The sequence below is a fragment of the Danio rerio genome, chromosome 21, assembly GCF_052040795.2.
Source record: "Danio rerio strain M-AB ecotype USA chromosome 21, GRCz13ab, whole genome shotgun sequence".
Taxonomy (NCBI): Eukaryota; Metazoa; Chordata; class Actinopteri; order Cypriniformes; family Danionidae; genus Danio; species Danio rerio.
Genome location: NC_141041.1, coordinates 39257954 through 39271218, shown reverse-complemented (window position 1 = coordinate 39271218; position 13265 = coordinate 39257954). Strand labels below are relative to the sequence as shown.

The 13265-nt window shown below is 37.6% G+C and overlaps 1 protein-coding gene across 2 annotated transcripts in view; it reads right to left on the bottom strand.

Annotated features, from left to right (window-relative positions):
* The window catches only part of trpc5b (transient receptor potential cation channel, subfamily C, member 5b), a 76992-nt gene that overhangs the window by 42701 nt on the left and 21026 nt on the right, over nucleotides 1-13265 (bottom strand). For both annotated transcript variants that reach the window (XM_087301751.1, XM_087301750.1), the window contains exons 2-3: nucleotides 8194-8617; nucleotides 6343-6864 (exon numbers count right to left, since the gene is read on the bottom strand). In XM_087301751.1, the coding sequence (XP_087157877.1) occupies nucleotides 6343-6864; nucleotides 8194-8580 (909 nt within the window). In that variant the 5' untranslated portion in view covers nucleotides 8581-8617. The remainder of the gene's footprint in view (nucleotides 1-6342; nucleotides 6865-8193; nucleotides 8618-13265) is intronic.

Here is a 13265-nt window from a genome sequence, read left to right as displayed (position 1 = left end):
TGTTCCACTACTGTAATTTGCTGTTTTGTTGTTGTTGTTTTTTTATTGATGATTTTATGATTTGATTTATTTATTTTTAAACCGAAATACCATACATAAAAATTCTTTAACAGAAAATATATTTCAACACGGAAATGGAGCGGGATGAAGCACAAGTTTATTATTTTCCCACTCCATTGCTACACACATCATTCATCTATTACTTAAACTTATTTCTAATTTTACTTATCTCCTCTTTTTACATGAGACATATGATCTTTACATGAGCTATATTTTATCCTTTTTGGCATCTTTGACATATTATATGTTTGATTCCATTTTTACATTTACATTTTATAATATAGACCCCAAAAATACATAGTACTGCAAACAGCCATTAATTGAAATTTTATCAAACCTTTTTCATTTTATCCTTTTTCAATCACCTCTATTCATAATTATATTCCTTTAATATATATTTATACAACTGTTTAAATTGTTTAATATCCTGACAATGTTCGAAAATCTGTTCTAGACTGTTCCATAAATTCACACCACATACAGACATCCACAAACTAATTAAAGTTGTCCTTGTTTTCAACCTCCTAAAACTTTGTTCTTTTCTTATTATATCCTCGTCTTTCTTAAAAAAACTTTTGTGTGCACATTGGAAGAAATGTACTCCTAGCTTTAAATATAAATTGTTGTGTTTAAATTTAAACAAATCTTTGAACTAAAGTATCGTCAATTTAGAAAATAAAGGATTTGTATGCTCCAAATACTCAACATTTTCTATCAGTCTAATGACTTTTTTTGCATTGTACATAAGGATTGTAAGTTAGATTTATATATATTCCCCCAAATTTCAGCACAATAACATTAGGTGACATTATATAATACAAATATTGATTTATTGTCCAGGATAAATCTTGCTTTATATAATGTTGCTACAATTTTTACAAATTTTGATAATCACATTATTTATTTGCGGTTTCCAACAAATTTTATGATCCAATATAACACCAATAAACTTAATTGCATATACTCATTCTTTTTTTACTTCATCATCATTTTTTAAATCTATATTATGACTATTTTTGAATTTCCCAAATAACCTTTGTTTTACTTAGATTTAATGACAATTTGTTTACATCAAACCACAATTTCAACTGATTCATTTCTGTTTTAATCAACCCCATAAATTTGGGTAAATTATCCCCAGAACAAAATATACTTGTATAATCTGCAAATAAAACAAACTTAAACAACTCTGATATCTTAGGCATATAATTAATGTAAATTATAAACAATATTGGACCTAGAACTGATCCTTGTGATGTTGCCTATTTTTTAAATAACTGCTTATTCAATGCAAGGCTACTCCTCTAATACCATACCTTTCTAATTTATTTACCAATATATTATGGTTTATTGTATAAAATGCCTTCCTGAAATAAAAAAAAATGCAACTACCTTCTTTTTATCTATCTTGCTTCGAATACAAATGTCTGCTAAAAGAGTAAATGTGAATGTTTCTTGTTAAAACATGATTGGGGCATGTACAGTTGAAGTTAAAATGATTAGCCCTCCTTTGAATTTTGCAAAGTCTTATTTGCTTTATTTCGGCTTGAAAAAAAGCAGTTATTAATTGTTTTAATATAATTTAAGGAAAAAATTAATCCCCCCTTTGAGCTATATATTTTTTCGAAAGTCTACAGAACAAACTATCATTATACAATAACTTGCCTATATACCCTAACCTGCCTATAGTTAATCCAGTTAACCTAGTTAAGTCTTTAAATGTCACATTAAGCTGTATAGAAGTGTCTTGAAAAATATTTAGTCAAATATTATTTACTGTCATCATGGCAAAGATAAAGTACATGGGGGTGACTAATAATTCAGGGGGGCTAATAATTCTGATTTGAACTGTATATGTTATTTTAACATAATGTTTATTTTATCTGTTTATTGTTAACTATCAACCAAGAAAACCTAAATACACTGATTTACACAAAAAAAAAAGAATTTTACTGCTTGTTCAAACTACTTATTGAAACATAATTGTTTTATGTTCAATCCGCTTAAATTTGAAAAAATGATTAACTCAAATTAAATTACACAACAGTTAATAAAAAGTTTTATATTGGATAAGTATTGTGAAACACATTAATATAATAATAATAACAATAATAATATTGAAACAGTTAAGGCATTTCAGAATGACCAAAACAGCATTTCAGATGTTTTAGAATGTGCTTGGCCGCAGGTTAGTACATTATTGCATCCCATCACACACATTTTGCACAAATGCACACATTGGAATTTATTCAGTAGAAGTGTCTCCATCGTAGTTTATGTGCATCTTTTCTTATCGAATAAAAAGTTTATCCTACTCAGTTATGTGCATATGTTTGAATGCATTTTCAAAATGTATGTGTTTCTTGCCATTTCTATCAAACATTTTTATCCAATAATCTAAAATGCACATAAAAATAGGTGGATGGAAACATAGCTAATGTTACAGCTAATCTGAGATATTTTTTTTTTTATTAGTTTAGTTTAAAAAGAAAGTTTAAACAAAGTTTCTAAGATTTCCTTTAACTGTCTGACCTACATTGCCCTGCAGTGTTATTATGAAAGCAATCAGTTCTGCTGTGAGATGCTACACAAATGACTGAAAGTACTGGAACTGTTATCTTTTCTAGCCTACAAGCATTTCACAATAATTCCATTAGCATTAGAAAGCAGCTGTTATGAAAATGTTCCAGTTAATAACATAACATTTGTTCTCTGAGATTAGGGAGTGAGTTTTGCATTTACAGTGTGTAGAGTATAAATGCATTGGGAAAACAAACACTCAAATACTGAAGCATTACTGGACACATTTGTGCAAACTGCACAAACCAATGGCATTTTAGCAGCAAGTTTTAGATAGAAGCTGTAAAATCTAGCAAAAAAATGGACTGCAATGACCACCTGCGGGCCACACTAGTCCTGAGTAAGGATTCTACGACACCATGCCCAGGAGGAGGCCATGCTCTGAGTGCAGTGGGCATTAACTCTAATAAGCTATTGCACATCCTTAGAGGTGTAAGCTAATGCAATAGCATCAACTATCCAGTGAGAGAGTTGGACAACCTTTAGATGGACCTGAAAAGCACACAAAGAGCTGATCCGTTTTCCTGAAAGGATTTACAGTAAGTGCTCCATGCTCAAGGCTTTGACTGGGGGGAGGGCAAACAGAGGAGTTATTTGTACTTTAAACAAGATACTTTAGCATTTGGGAACAGCTTTAGAATCTTAAAGGGCCATGAAACCCCCTCGTTTCAGCAGGGTGTTTTCACACCTCTTCTTTGGAAAAAGTCAGAAAAGTGGGGGTGTCCAGCTCTGTTTAGGGGGGAGTGTCGGAGAAACTAAAGTGGGAGGGTGTGGGAGTGTCTATTTGGGCACGCGCGAGTTTCAGTCAAAATACACAGGAGAAAGTGATGGTGTTTAACCTACATGGACATCTGCAGTCGAATTATTTGCCAAATTATTAAATGTCGGACTTTAACTGCAGTTCGGCTCTTTCATTCAGGGAATTCATTCATGCCCCTCGCGACAAATGAGATATTTGATTCGAGGAACTGCTCTAAGCGTGTATTTTTCATGCAATGTTTGATACCGCACGGCGAATGACAGAAAAAAAAAACTCCGCATTTCCCGGAAACTTAGATGCACACGGCAGGTAGCGTCCGAAAGCCGCGTGTGTTATTCCGGTCACAAAATGCAGTGCTAACATGTTTGCACTCAATGCAATAGTTAACTTATTTGATACGAACAAACTGAATATACAAAGAGCACTGGTCGCTCACTTACCAAATTTGTAGAGACAGGACAATCACCAGCAACTAGAGCCGCGTCTTTATGAAGAGAAGACTACATCCGGAATCCGGATTTCAGCGTTTGCAGATGAGAACAGCTCTCAGGTAAACAATAATCCCCCTTAGACACGTAAATTATTGTTGTCGAGCGTCGCGTACACTGTAATCCACACGTGATCCAGATAAGCTCTCACAGAGAGAAAATGAAAACGAAACTTAATGGCAGCAAACTGTAAAAGCAACACTTCATGCTTGTTTTGCCAACACAACGTGGCGTCTCTGTGGTGTAAAGACGGTGACACTAATGAATATTAATGAAGTTGCACAATAGAGCGCGCTGATTGGTTTGACCCAAGCCTTACTCATGCATTAATGCAGCACACTGTAAGACGTAATAAGGCACACTCTGGCACAGACGCCCAGTCTGCACGCTGGAATACAACGCTATTATGTCATGACCGTGACGCAGCTTCAAAAATTCGTTTCAAACAGGAAGTACGAATTTGCTTGAAATAACGCAAAAACAACCAATTTACACTTTTTATTGAAATATAGGTGTCCTAATAGTGTTTTTAGCAGTGTGGGACACATATACGACTGTCAACAGCTCAAAAAATGTGTTTTGGTGTTTCGTGACCCTTTAAGACATGAGGCGTCTACTAAGAATCACTGTAAGTTGGCTATACATTTAACAGACGCAAACACTAGAAGGTGGGCCATTTTAAACGTTTAGGCTTTGAGAAAGACCGACTGCAGAGGCTTGAAGGAGAACCCCTTTGGGGCTCTTAAAACCAGAGAGAGGTCCCAGGCTGGGACAGCTTTGGTGTGTGGGGGGGTTAAGTCTCCATGCTGCCATGTAGACTTTGAGTGTGGAATAAGCTCTGCCCTTATCCAATAGTTCCTGCAGAATGTTAGCACTAGGGACACATCGTTGCCAGGCCTGTGTTGTAGAGATGTGAGAGTCGAGAAACGGGACCTTTTTGGTGTCTTTGATCTCTGTGAGATTAAGCCTAAGATGCCGCTTGAGCATAACTAGTGCCCCCATCATTTTCCAGATAAAAAGCTTAGCTGAACCTCTCTGCTTGGTGCCATCAATGGATGTGAGGGCAGCCGAGAAAGAAGCACAAGCTTAGGTTGAAAAGTTGCCTGCCATTGTCATAATGCACAACAGACAAGAAGGGGCGGGTGCGTGTTTGCCTCTGACGGACAACAACCTTTGAGAAATCCAGTGGGATGGGCACAGGCTAACCCGGAACCCTCCAATCAAGCCCAAGTTCCTCGAAAGCTTTATTGGGGACGTGTGTCAGGTCTGTGCCAATTGACCGGCACGCTGCTTATGAGGAAAGCAGGATTATAGAGGCAGCTATAGACATTGAGTCAGCAGAAAGTGCATTGCTGAAATGCTATTGGTTTATGCTTTTGTAATGTGTATTTATATAGCGCATTTATTGTGTATGACCATACACCCAAAGCGCTTCACAATAATGGGGGGGGGGGGGGGTCTCTCCACACCACCACCAGTGTGCAGCATCCACTTGGATGGTGCGACAGCAGCCACAGGACAACGGCACCAGTGCGCTCACCACACACCAGCTGTTGGTGGAGTGGAGAGACAGTGACAGAGCCAATTCGGTTGAAGGGGCTGATTGGGAGGCCATGATCGTAAGGGCTCATAGAGGGACTTTGGCCAGGACACCGGGGTTACACCCCTGCTCTTTCACATGAAGCGCCATGGGATTTTTAATGACCACAGAGAGTCAGGACCTCGGTTTAACGTCTCATCTGAAAGACGGCGCCCACTGACAGTATAGTGTCCCCTTCACTTTTACTGGGGCATTAGGACTCACGCAGACTACAGGTTGAGCGCCCTCTGCTGGCCTCACTAACACCGCTTCCAACAGCAACCTAGTGTTCCCTAGTGGTCTTCCATTTAGGTACTGACCAGGCTCAGCCCTGCTTAGCTTCATTGAGTAACCGGTCTTGGGCTGCAGGGTGATATGGCTGTGGCTTTTTGCACAAATGTGTCAAGTAAGGCTTCAGTAGCCAAGTCAAACTGTAGTTTTTACAATGCGTTTATACATAAACGTAAAGGGAGTGAACAAAATCTAAAGCAGGGACCCCAAACTCAAATTAGCGGTTGCCCATATCAGTGATTGACAATTCATAGGAGGGCCGTTTTAGCATTCAAGCACAAGAAAATTTTTTAAACCTGATGTAATTGATGCACTCAGACATTCTTCCCCAGAGTAACAAAGCTCTTCTTTCTGTTTCTTGTTGTACATTTTGAAGGGGTAGTTTAAATTGTTCTGGAAATATTTCATTTTAATAATAGGCATAATAATAATAATAATAATTATGTCCCAATTAACGAAAAACCTGTCATGTTAATAACAATATTTGAGGTAAGATGCACATTCATACACATTATGAATAGTAAATTAGGATATAGTCATTCAGATAGTGTCTCTTCTTAAAATTTATTAAAATAGATACTCACCTCTTTCTGGTGGTACTTGATGGCTAGTTTAAGTTTGGCCAGGTCTCTGCACTCACCGAGGTCCAGTTCCTCACTGTGGTCATCCCGATGGTTAAGGATCGTCTCCAGCTCACGTGAACTACGCGCCTGATCAAGAAGGTCTTTAGCAAAAAGCTTACACTGCTGTGAAAGCTCGTCATACTCCTGTCGGAATTCATTCTCCACCTTACTGAGCTCTTTTAGCTCCCAGCCCAGCCTAAACGCTGTAAGGATGGGATCTTCACTTGACAGAGCTATGAGAGAGGGGCTGGCAAGAGCTTTGTAGATGTTTAGGCGTGAACGGGAGTGCCTCAGGCTGTCCACCTCAGAGCTGGATACACATTCCACACAGTCACAGCGGATTTGATGTGGCCGAGGGATAGTAACTTTTCGTTGAACTAAGAGCTTGATTATCTCATAGTTATTAGTGTGGGCAGCCAACATGATAGGTGTGATATCGGGCGTGAACTCAGAAAACTGTGTGTCCATCATGAGAGAGGGAACCTTGAAGAGTTAAAACGAAAAAAAGCGTTAAATAATTATAGTGATCTATTATCTATAAAAGGTAATGATCACCCAGTAATGACAATGTGCTTATTATTTACTCACCCTCAAGTTGTTCCAAACATTTCTGAGTTTCTTTCTTTTGTAGAAAACTAAATAAGATATTTTGAAAAATGCAAACCGCTTTGTCTGGCTCTCAAATCTGATTGGCTGAAAGCTGTTTGATACTCTGCAATATCCGGATTTGTACAGCCTCTTCATTCTTGTGTATTACTCTGCCCACATAGAGTGATAGCAGATCAATAAACTTACTTCAGTTTGACAAATATTGCAGCTGTTGGACAACATAATGTGCTTTTTAGGTGAGAATCTAGCTGTTTAGATTGGAACTCTGCAGCTTATTTTTAAGGATTGTGCTTATTTTAAATATATATAATTTCACGCCAGCATTCATCCAAAGACAGTTGATATTGTCCACGCACACAATGGCAACAGAGACTGCATAATAACCCCTAGAGGTGGAAAAACTCAGCATGATTTCATACTACACTCTCAGGTACAGAAGCTGTCACCTGAAGCTTCAAAAGGTACATATTTGTACCCGAAAGGTCCATAATGGTACCTAAAAATTACTTTTTAGGTTCATTTGGCTACTAATATGCACCTTTAAGGTACATTGAGGGGTTGGTCCTCTGATTGCACTTTATATTCAGAAAGCTATGTTCATCATGCTTACTTTGTGCATGACAGTTTTGTGTTGTGAAAGACTTGAATTTAAAGTGAATAAATTAAAGGCAACAATAAGAAAAGAAAAAAAAATCTGCATCTTGTCATGGCATTGGAGTTTACATATAGTCCTGTTGTGTCTAATATGAATATACCCAAGTTATTCACAGAAATTACCAGATAATCACTTTACCTCTACCATACTTTTAACAGACTTAAATCATTTGTGATTCTGTCTGTCATCTTTTCTTGTTTTTTCTTGAGCCTTCACTTTGCCAATTATTTATTTTGTTAGTAGACTGTATAGGTCACAGTCATTCTGCTACATCATATCGCTTTCTTCTAGATGTAAAATGCTCTGCAGTTTACATTTTGTCATTTTTGAATGTAATGTTCTTATTCTGTAGTTATTTTGGTGAAAATAACTAAAAAGTAATATAAGAGTCATGTAACATATTACAATTCTGATACAGTAATATTGTAAGGTAAGGGATTACTTTTAAATAACAGTAACAAGTAATCTGTAATGTATTACAGTTTGGAAGTAACTTGCACATATAAATATCACATAAATAAATCAGATAAAGCTACAGCTTCACTCACTTGTTTCTCGCCACAGGGCTTCCTGTAGGATAGCAGTAACTCAACAGCTCCCACCACTTCCTTGCGGATAGCATAGAGGAGCGCATCACCAGTATGCACGCCATGACTCAATAGCAGCTCCATCACCTCCAGGTTCTCATTCTCGATAGCAATGAGGAGCGCACTGCGGCCTAACGGGTCTAGGCAGTTCACATTAATGTTGTAATATATATCTGCCTCCTCAAGGGCCTGTTTAACTCCGGCATAATCACCCTTCTCCACTGCCGTCAGATATGCTCGTTCCTTGGCAGACAGCTCAACTTCTGCCCTCACGATCTGCAGAGGGATACGGTCCAGGTATGGAGAGTTACTGGCCTTGTTGTAGTACAGCTGCGCCATGAGGTTCATGTGGACTTTGAATGAGACGGCACAAGTCCAGAGAATGCTGCAAGAGAACAAATCAGATTGCTTTTTTCAAGTTTACTCTGTTTCTTTTAGGATGTTGAATTAAAACAAATACAAAAGTAGTACAAAACGTTCTATTAGTGTGAATGTTTACTTTATTGTCTGCACATCGATTGTGAGCAGAAATTTATATTTCACATGAGCATACAAAATACAATACACTCTCAGAAAAAAAGGGTACAATGTCGAACCAAAGAAGGTGCAAACCCTTGTCACTGGGGCAGTACCTTTTTATGGAACAGAATTGTACCTTAAATGGTCATGACACCCCCCACTTTTGATTCAGGTTTACCTCAGAATTTTTTCAAAAGAAGCATAATAATGGGCGTGGAGTTTCACGAGCAAAGGGCAGGAGTGGGCGTGGCCAGCAGGAGAGAAGGCAGGGAGTAAACAACTGGTGTCAGTTAGCTCACAAAATGAGACACAAACCGTGAGGAGACCCATGATTCAGTGCAGCAGGTCTCTTGCCGTCTATATTAACCATTAGCCCTGTTGATAATCTAGAGGATTTAGGCATACACAGCAGCTCTGTGATGTGTCTAAATGTGAACGAACTCCTGATTAAAGACAACGTCCACCATTCTCCAATTCTCGTATTGCTCTACCGACAAAAATACTTGCTGCATACAAACAGCTTTGCTGTATTGGCCCTGAGAGCTTCCCAAGGAAAAACATGCAACAAACACTGTCAATCATGGAAACAAACACATACGACCATACATGCACAACTAAATACTGTGTGCTGTGGGTCTGTGTCTCACAGCTTGGCACTGGCAGTTCTGTCTTGCCTTCGGAAAGCACGTGCAGTCATGAATAATTAAGAAGCAGGCTCTTCTCATAGGATAAGAAAACTCCGCTATAAATAATAATGAGAAACTGACGCGTCATCTTTGCACTTTGATCCTGCCCCAAAAATCATTTTAAACCCGGAAGCTGAAATTAGCTGTCAAAAGCTCAAAATTATCCAGTTTTTCCTATAATTAAAGCTAACAGGTGCTAACATTGTCTTAAGTGATGCTCAACACACACAAATCTGTTAAAATCTCAACAACAACAAAAGGGTTTCGTGAACCTTTAAGACCAAGAAAGAAATTTGTACCATTGCAGTTTAAATCTTTAAGGACATGATTTGTACCATGGGAAACAGAATGTGCCTTTGGTTTTTAAAACCTGCAAATACAATATTGTACCTTTATCAAAGGTACAAAGCTAATCCACAAAAGGTATGACAACCAGGTGACCAGACACTTTGTAACAGTGTGACAGTGTCAAATGTGTTCCTTCAAGAACTATTTAAAGGCATTTTGCTATATCCAAAATGCATCATTTTTTAGCAAATATAAAACATCAAGGACATTTTAAACAATGTTTTTTTTTAAGTTTCTTGTTGTGTAAATGCACCTTTTCCATTTACACAAAAATAATAAAAATTACTAAAAACATAAATCAAAAGATCTATTTTTTGTTAAACATTTCACAAGACATTTCACAAAAATGTTACAGAAATACATTTTCCCATGTACAATAAAAAACATTTTCACACATTACCTTTGTAATCACTTTAAAGTTAATTTAATTTATATAATATTAAAATAGAAGTAGAATTGTGCAAAAGTATTGTAACGAGATATGCACATGTTTGATTAGTTTTACAATGCCATAAATGTCTGTGTGAACACTTTGCATAGGACTTTTGTGAGCTCACAAGCGTAGTGGAAAGCAAACGCCAAAAGGTGCGGATATCAATCATGAAAATGTTTTTATCAGAAGTTGCTTACTAAGCGTTTATTAAATATGCCTTAAATGTTTAGTTTACAATACCTATAGATTTGTTTTGTATTATAGAACTTAATAGTTCATGTTTATCAGTTTCTTTAAACATATGCTTTAAAATGATGAATATGGAAATTATTCATAAAATCACTTTGCCTTTCCAGTAATGTTTATTTTTAAAGATAGTGTAATAAAGAAAAAGTTGTCCAACATTTATGTACCTTTTTTATGAGAACAATTGTGTACCTTCATTTCAATTGTACCAAAAAAGGTATAGAACAGTATCATAAGAGCTCAACTTTACAAAGTTACAAAACTGTTCCTTAAAGGTTTGAGCTGTAAAAGCACAGTGTAAAAAGGTATTTTAACAGGAATATACTATAAATGTAAACTATAGGAGTGGACTATAAAAACACAGTATGTGGCTGACAGCCCAGCAGCCAGTATTATTCTGTAAATTTACAACGAAAACTTTTACAGTGTATATTACTACCCATATATGCCATGTCAAGAACTATGGTTTGAGCCCTATGATTATCACCACGTTTGTGACCCCTTACTTTTCCGAATATTCACCAAAAGTTGTCCGCATATGTTTTAAGATAACTGGGCCACATTTGCCATATGTTCTCTGGACTGATTTAGGCTCACAGCCACCTTAGCCAAAGCTTATACTATTCCGAATATTTGCTAAAAGTGGCCCAAATATGTTTTAGGATAACTGGGCCACATTTGCACGTACACATGAGCCACTTTAGGTTTAGACCCAGATTACCCTAAAATGACTATGCCGCATTTTAGCCAACTGTGGCCCACATTTGTCCTCCATCATTTGGACCAAATTTACCATTTTTCACATGGGCCACATTAGGCTCACATGCAGATTACATTTTGCCATGAATGTAATCTCGTAATATTTGCCTTAAATGGCCCATATATGAATTCGAATCTTTGGCCCCCTTTTGCCATTGTACAGGTGTGCCACTTTATCTTTGCCTTAAATGACCCATACATGAATTGGAATCTTTGGCCTTACTTTGCCAGTGTACAGGTAGGCCCACATTCGTATGCTATCTGGGACAGCTTTACTTTGACATTTCTTCGAGCGAGAATGACATCGACTAAAACTTTCTGTCGTACACAACGCCCATAAAAGGGTACTCTTGGTAGTGGAAATGCAAGCCTGATAAAGGTGACTCGTACCATACTGTACTGTACCAGTCAGTGGAAATGGGCCAAAACGTATACTGTCCCTCAAGTGATTCCAAACCTTAACGGGTTTTATTCTTTTGTTTAACACAAAATAAGATATTTTGAAGAAAGCTGAAAACCTGTAACAAAACAAAACAAAAAGTATGAAAGTAACATTTTTCAAAATATATATACACAATTAACCCTGAATTGTGTGACCATGACCCTATGTCATGAACTTCTGCAGTGTTTGAAGTATATTGAATGAGATTCATTCTTTTATGTTGGTCTAATTTCAGTTATTCAAAAAGGTAATGATTCGCACAGTAACATATGGGCCACAGTTGAAGAAAGGAAGTCACCTCACTTCAGCCCATATTTTATTCTGGCTTAAGTTTGTCGTTCATCTCCAGATAGTCTGGAGCGAAGGTCGCTGTGCATGACACCTCGATACCCCGAAATGCTTTTTGCAGTCTGGGGACTCATTGCCACTGTTTAACCCATATTGCAGATGGGAAAACGGAGTAAATTCCCTCCTTTCAGCTTTTACAAATCCAATCACATTCCAAAGCCCCCTCCAGATTCAAAGGAAAGAACTATTAGGACTTAAAACTCACTCTAAATGATATGTAATGTGTGTTGACAATCTATATACTCTGCCCTATGGCGAAAGTAGTTAAAACAGTATGTGCATGCTTTTATAAAGTCCTTTTTGAGCCTTATACAGTATAGAAATATCTAGATGCTTGCTAATGTGTGTTTAGAATTTCGTGTTTAGTATCATTATGTTTCTCCTGCTATTTTACAACACATGATGCTGAGTGCATGATAATAACTTGTACGGTTTGCATTATTTAATGCTCATAGTTAAGGTCAATCTGTTTGTTGAGGAAGGTCTCTCATTATGCATAGGAGCGGTCCAGAGACAAAGAAAATCTCCCGCTCAAACTTTGCCATGAAACCATAGGTCAGTCAGTAGAAGATGGGTGTGACTTGACCAACAGTTAAAACCAATCTACACCCAAACCTCTGGGCAGAAAGGTCCAAAAGGGCCAGCTTCCAGACTTCACTGCTGAGACTGCAGCTTTGCACAAGACTTTCGGCCAGTGGAGAAATTAAAATGGTCGAGCCAAACTGAAGCTGCGTCCCAAATCGCATACTTATGCACTATTCTACGCCATTTTGTAGTATAAATAGTGCAAGTAGTGCGTTCACATTGAAAACTCTAAAAATAATAAGTGCACTTTAATTACCCGGATGATGCATTCATTCAGCCGCTAAAATGAAGTGTGTAAAGATGGACACTTCACGCACTCAACGACCGCAGGTTTGCTTATGTAGCGGAAGGGGCGGAGCTATCGGACCCACATGTTGAATAACTTTAATTTGGATGGTGAAAGCAAAATTCTTTTACGAGAGTGATTATAGCGCCTCCCGATAGTGATTGCAGCAACACTCACGGCAGGTATTATTTGATAATTCGGCCGTTTACTTCAATGATTTGGCAACCGTCAAACGTCATCAGGGAAACGGTTTGAATTTCCGCTTAGTAAAAAAACATTAGTGTGCCATTTGGGACGACACTACATACATATACTACCCTGTTGAGTGTGTAAGTGCATTAGTACATAGTGCATGAGTGCATAGTGTGCCATTTGGGAAGC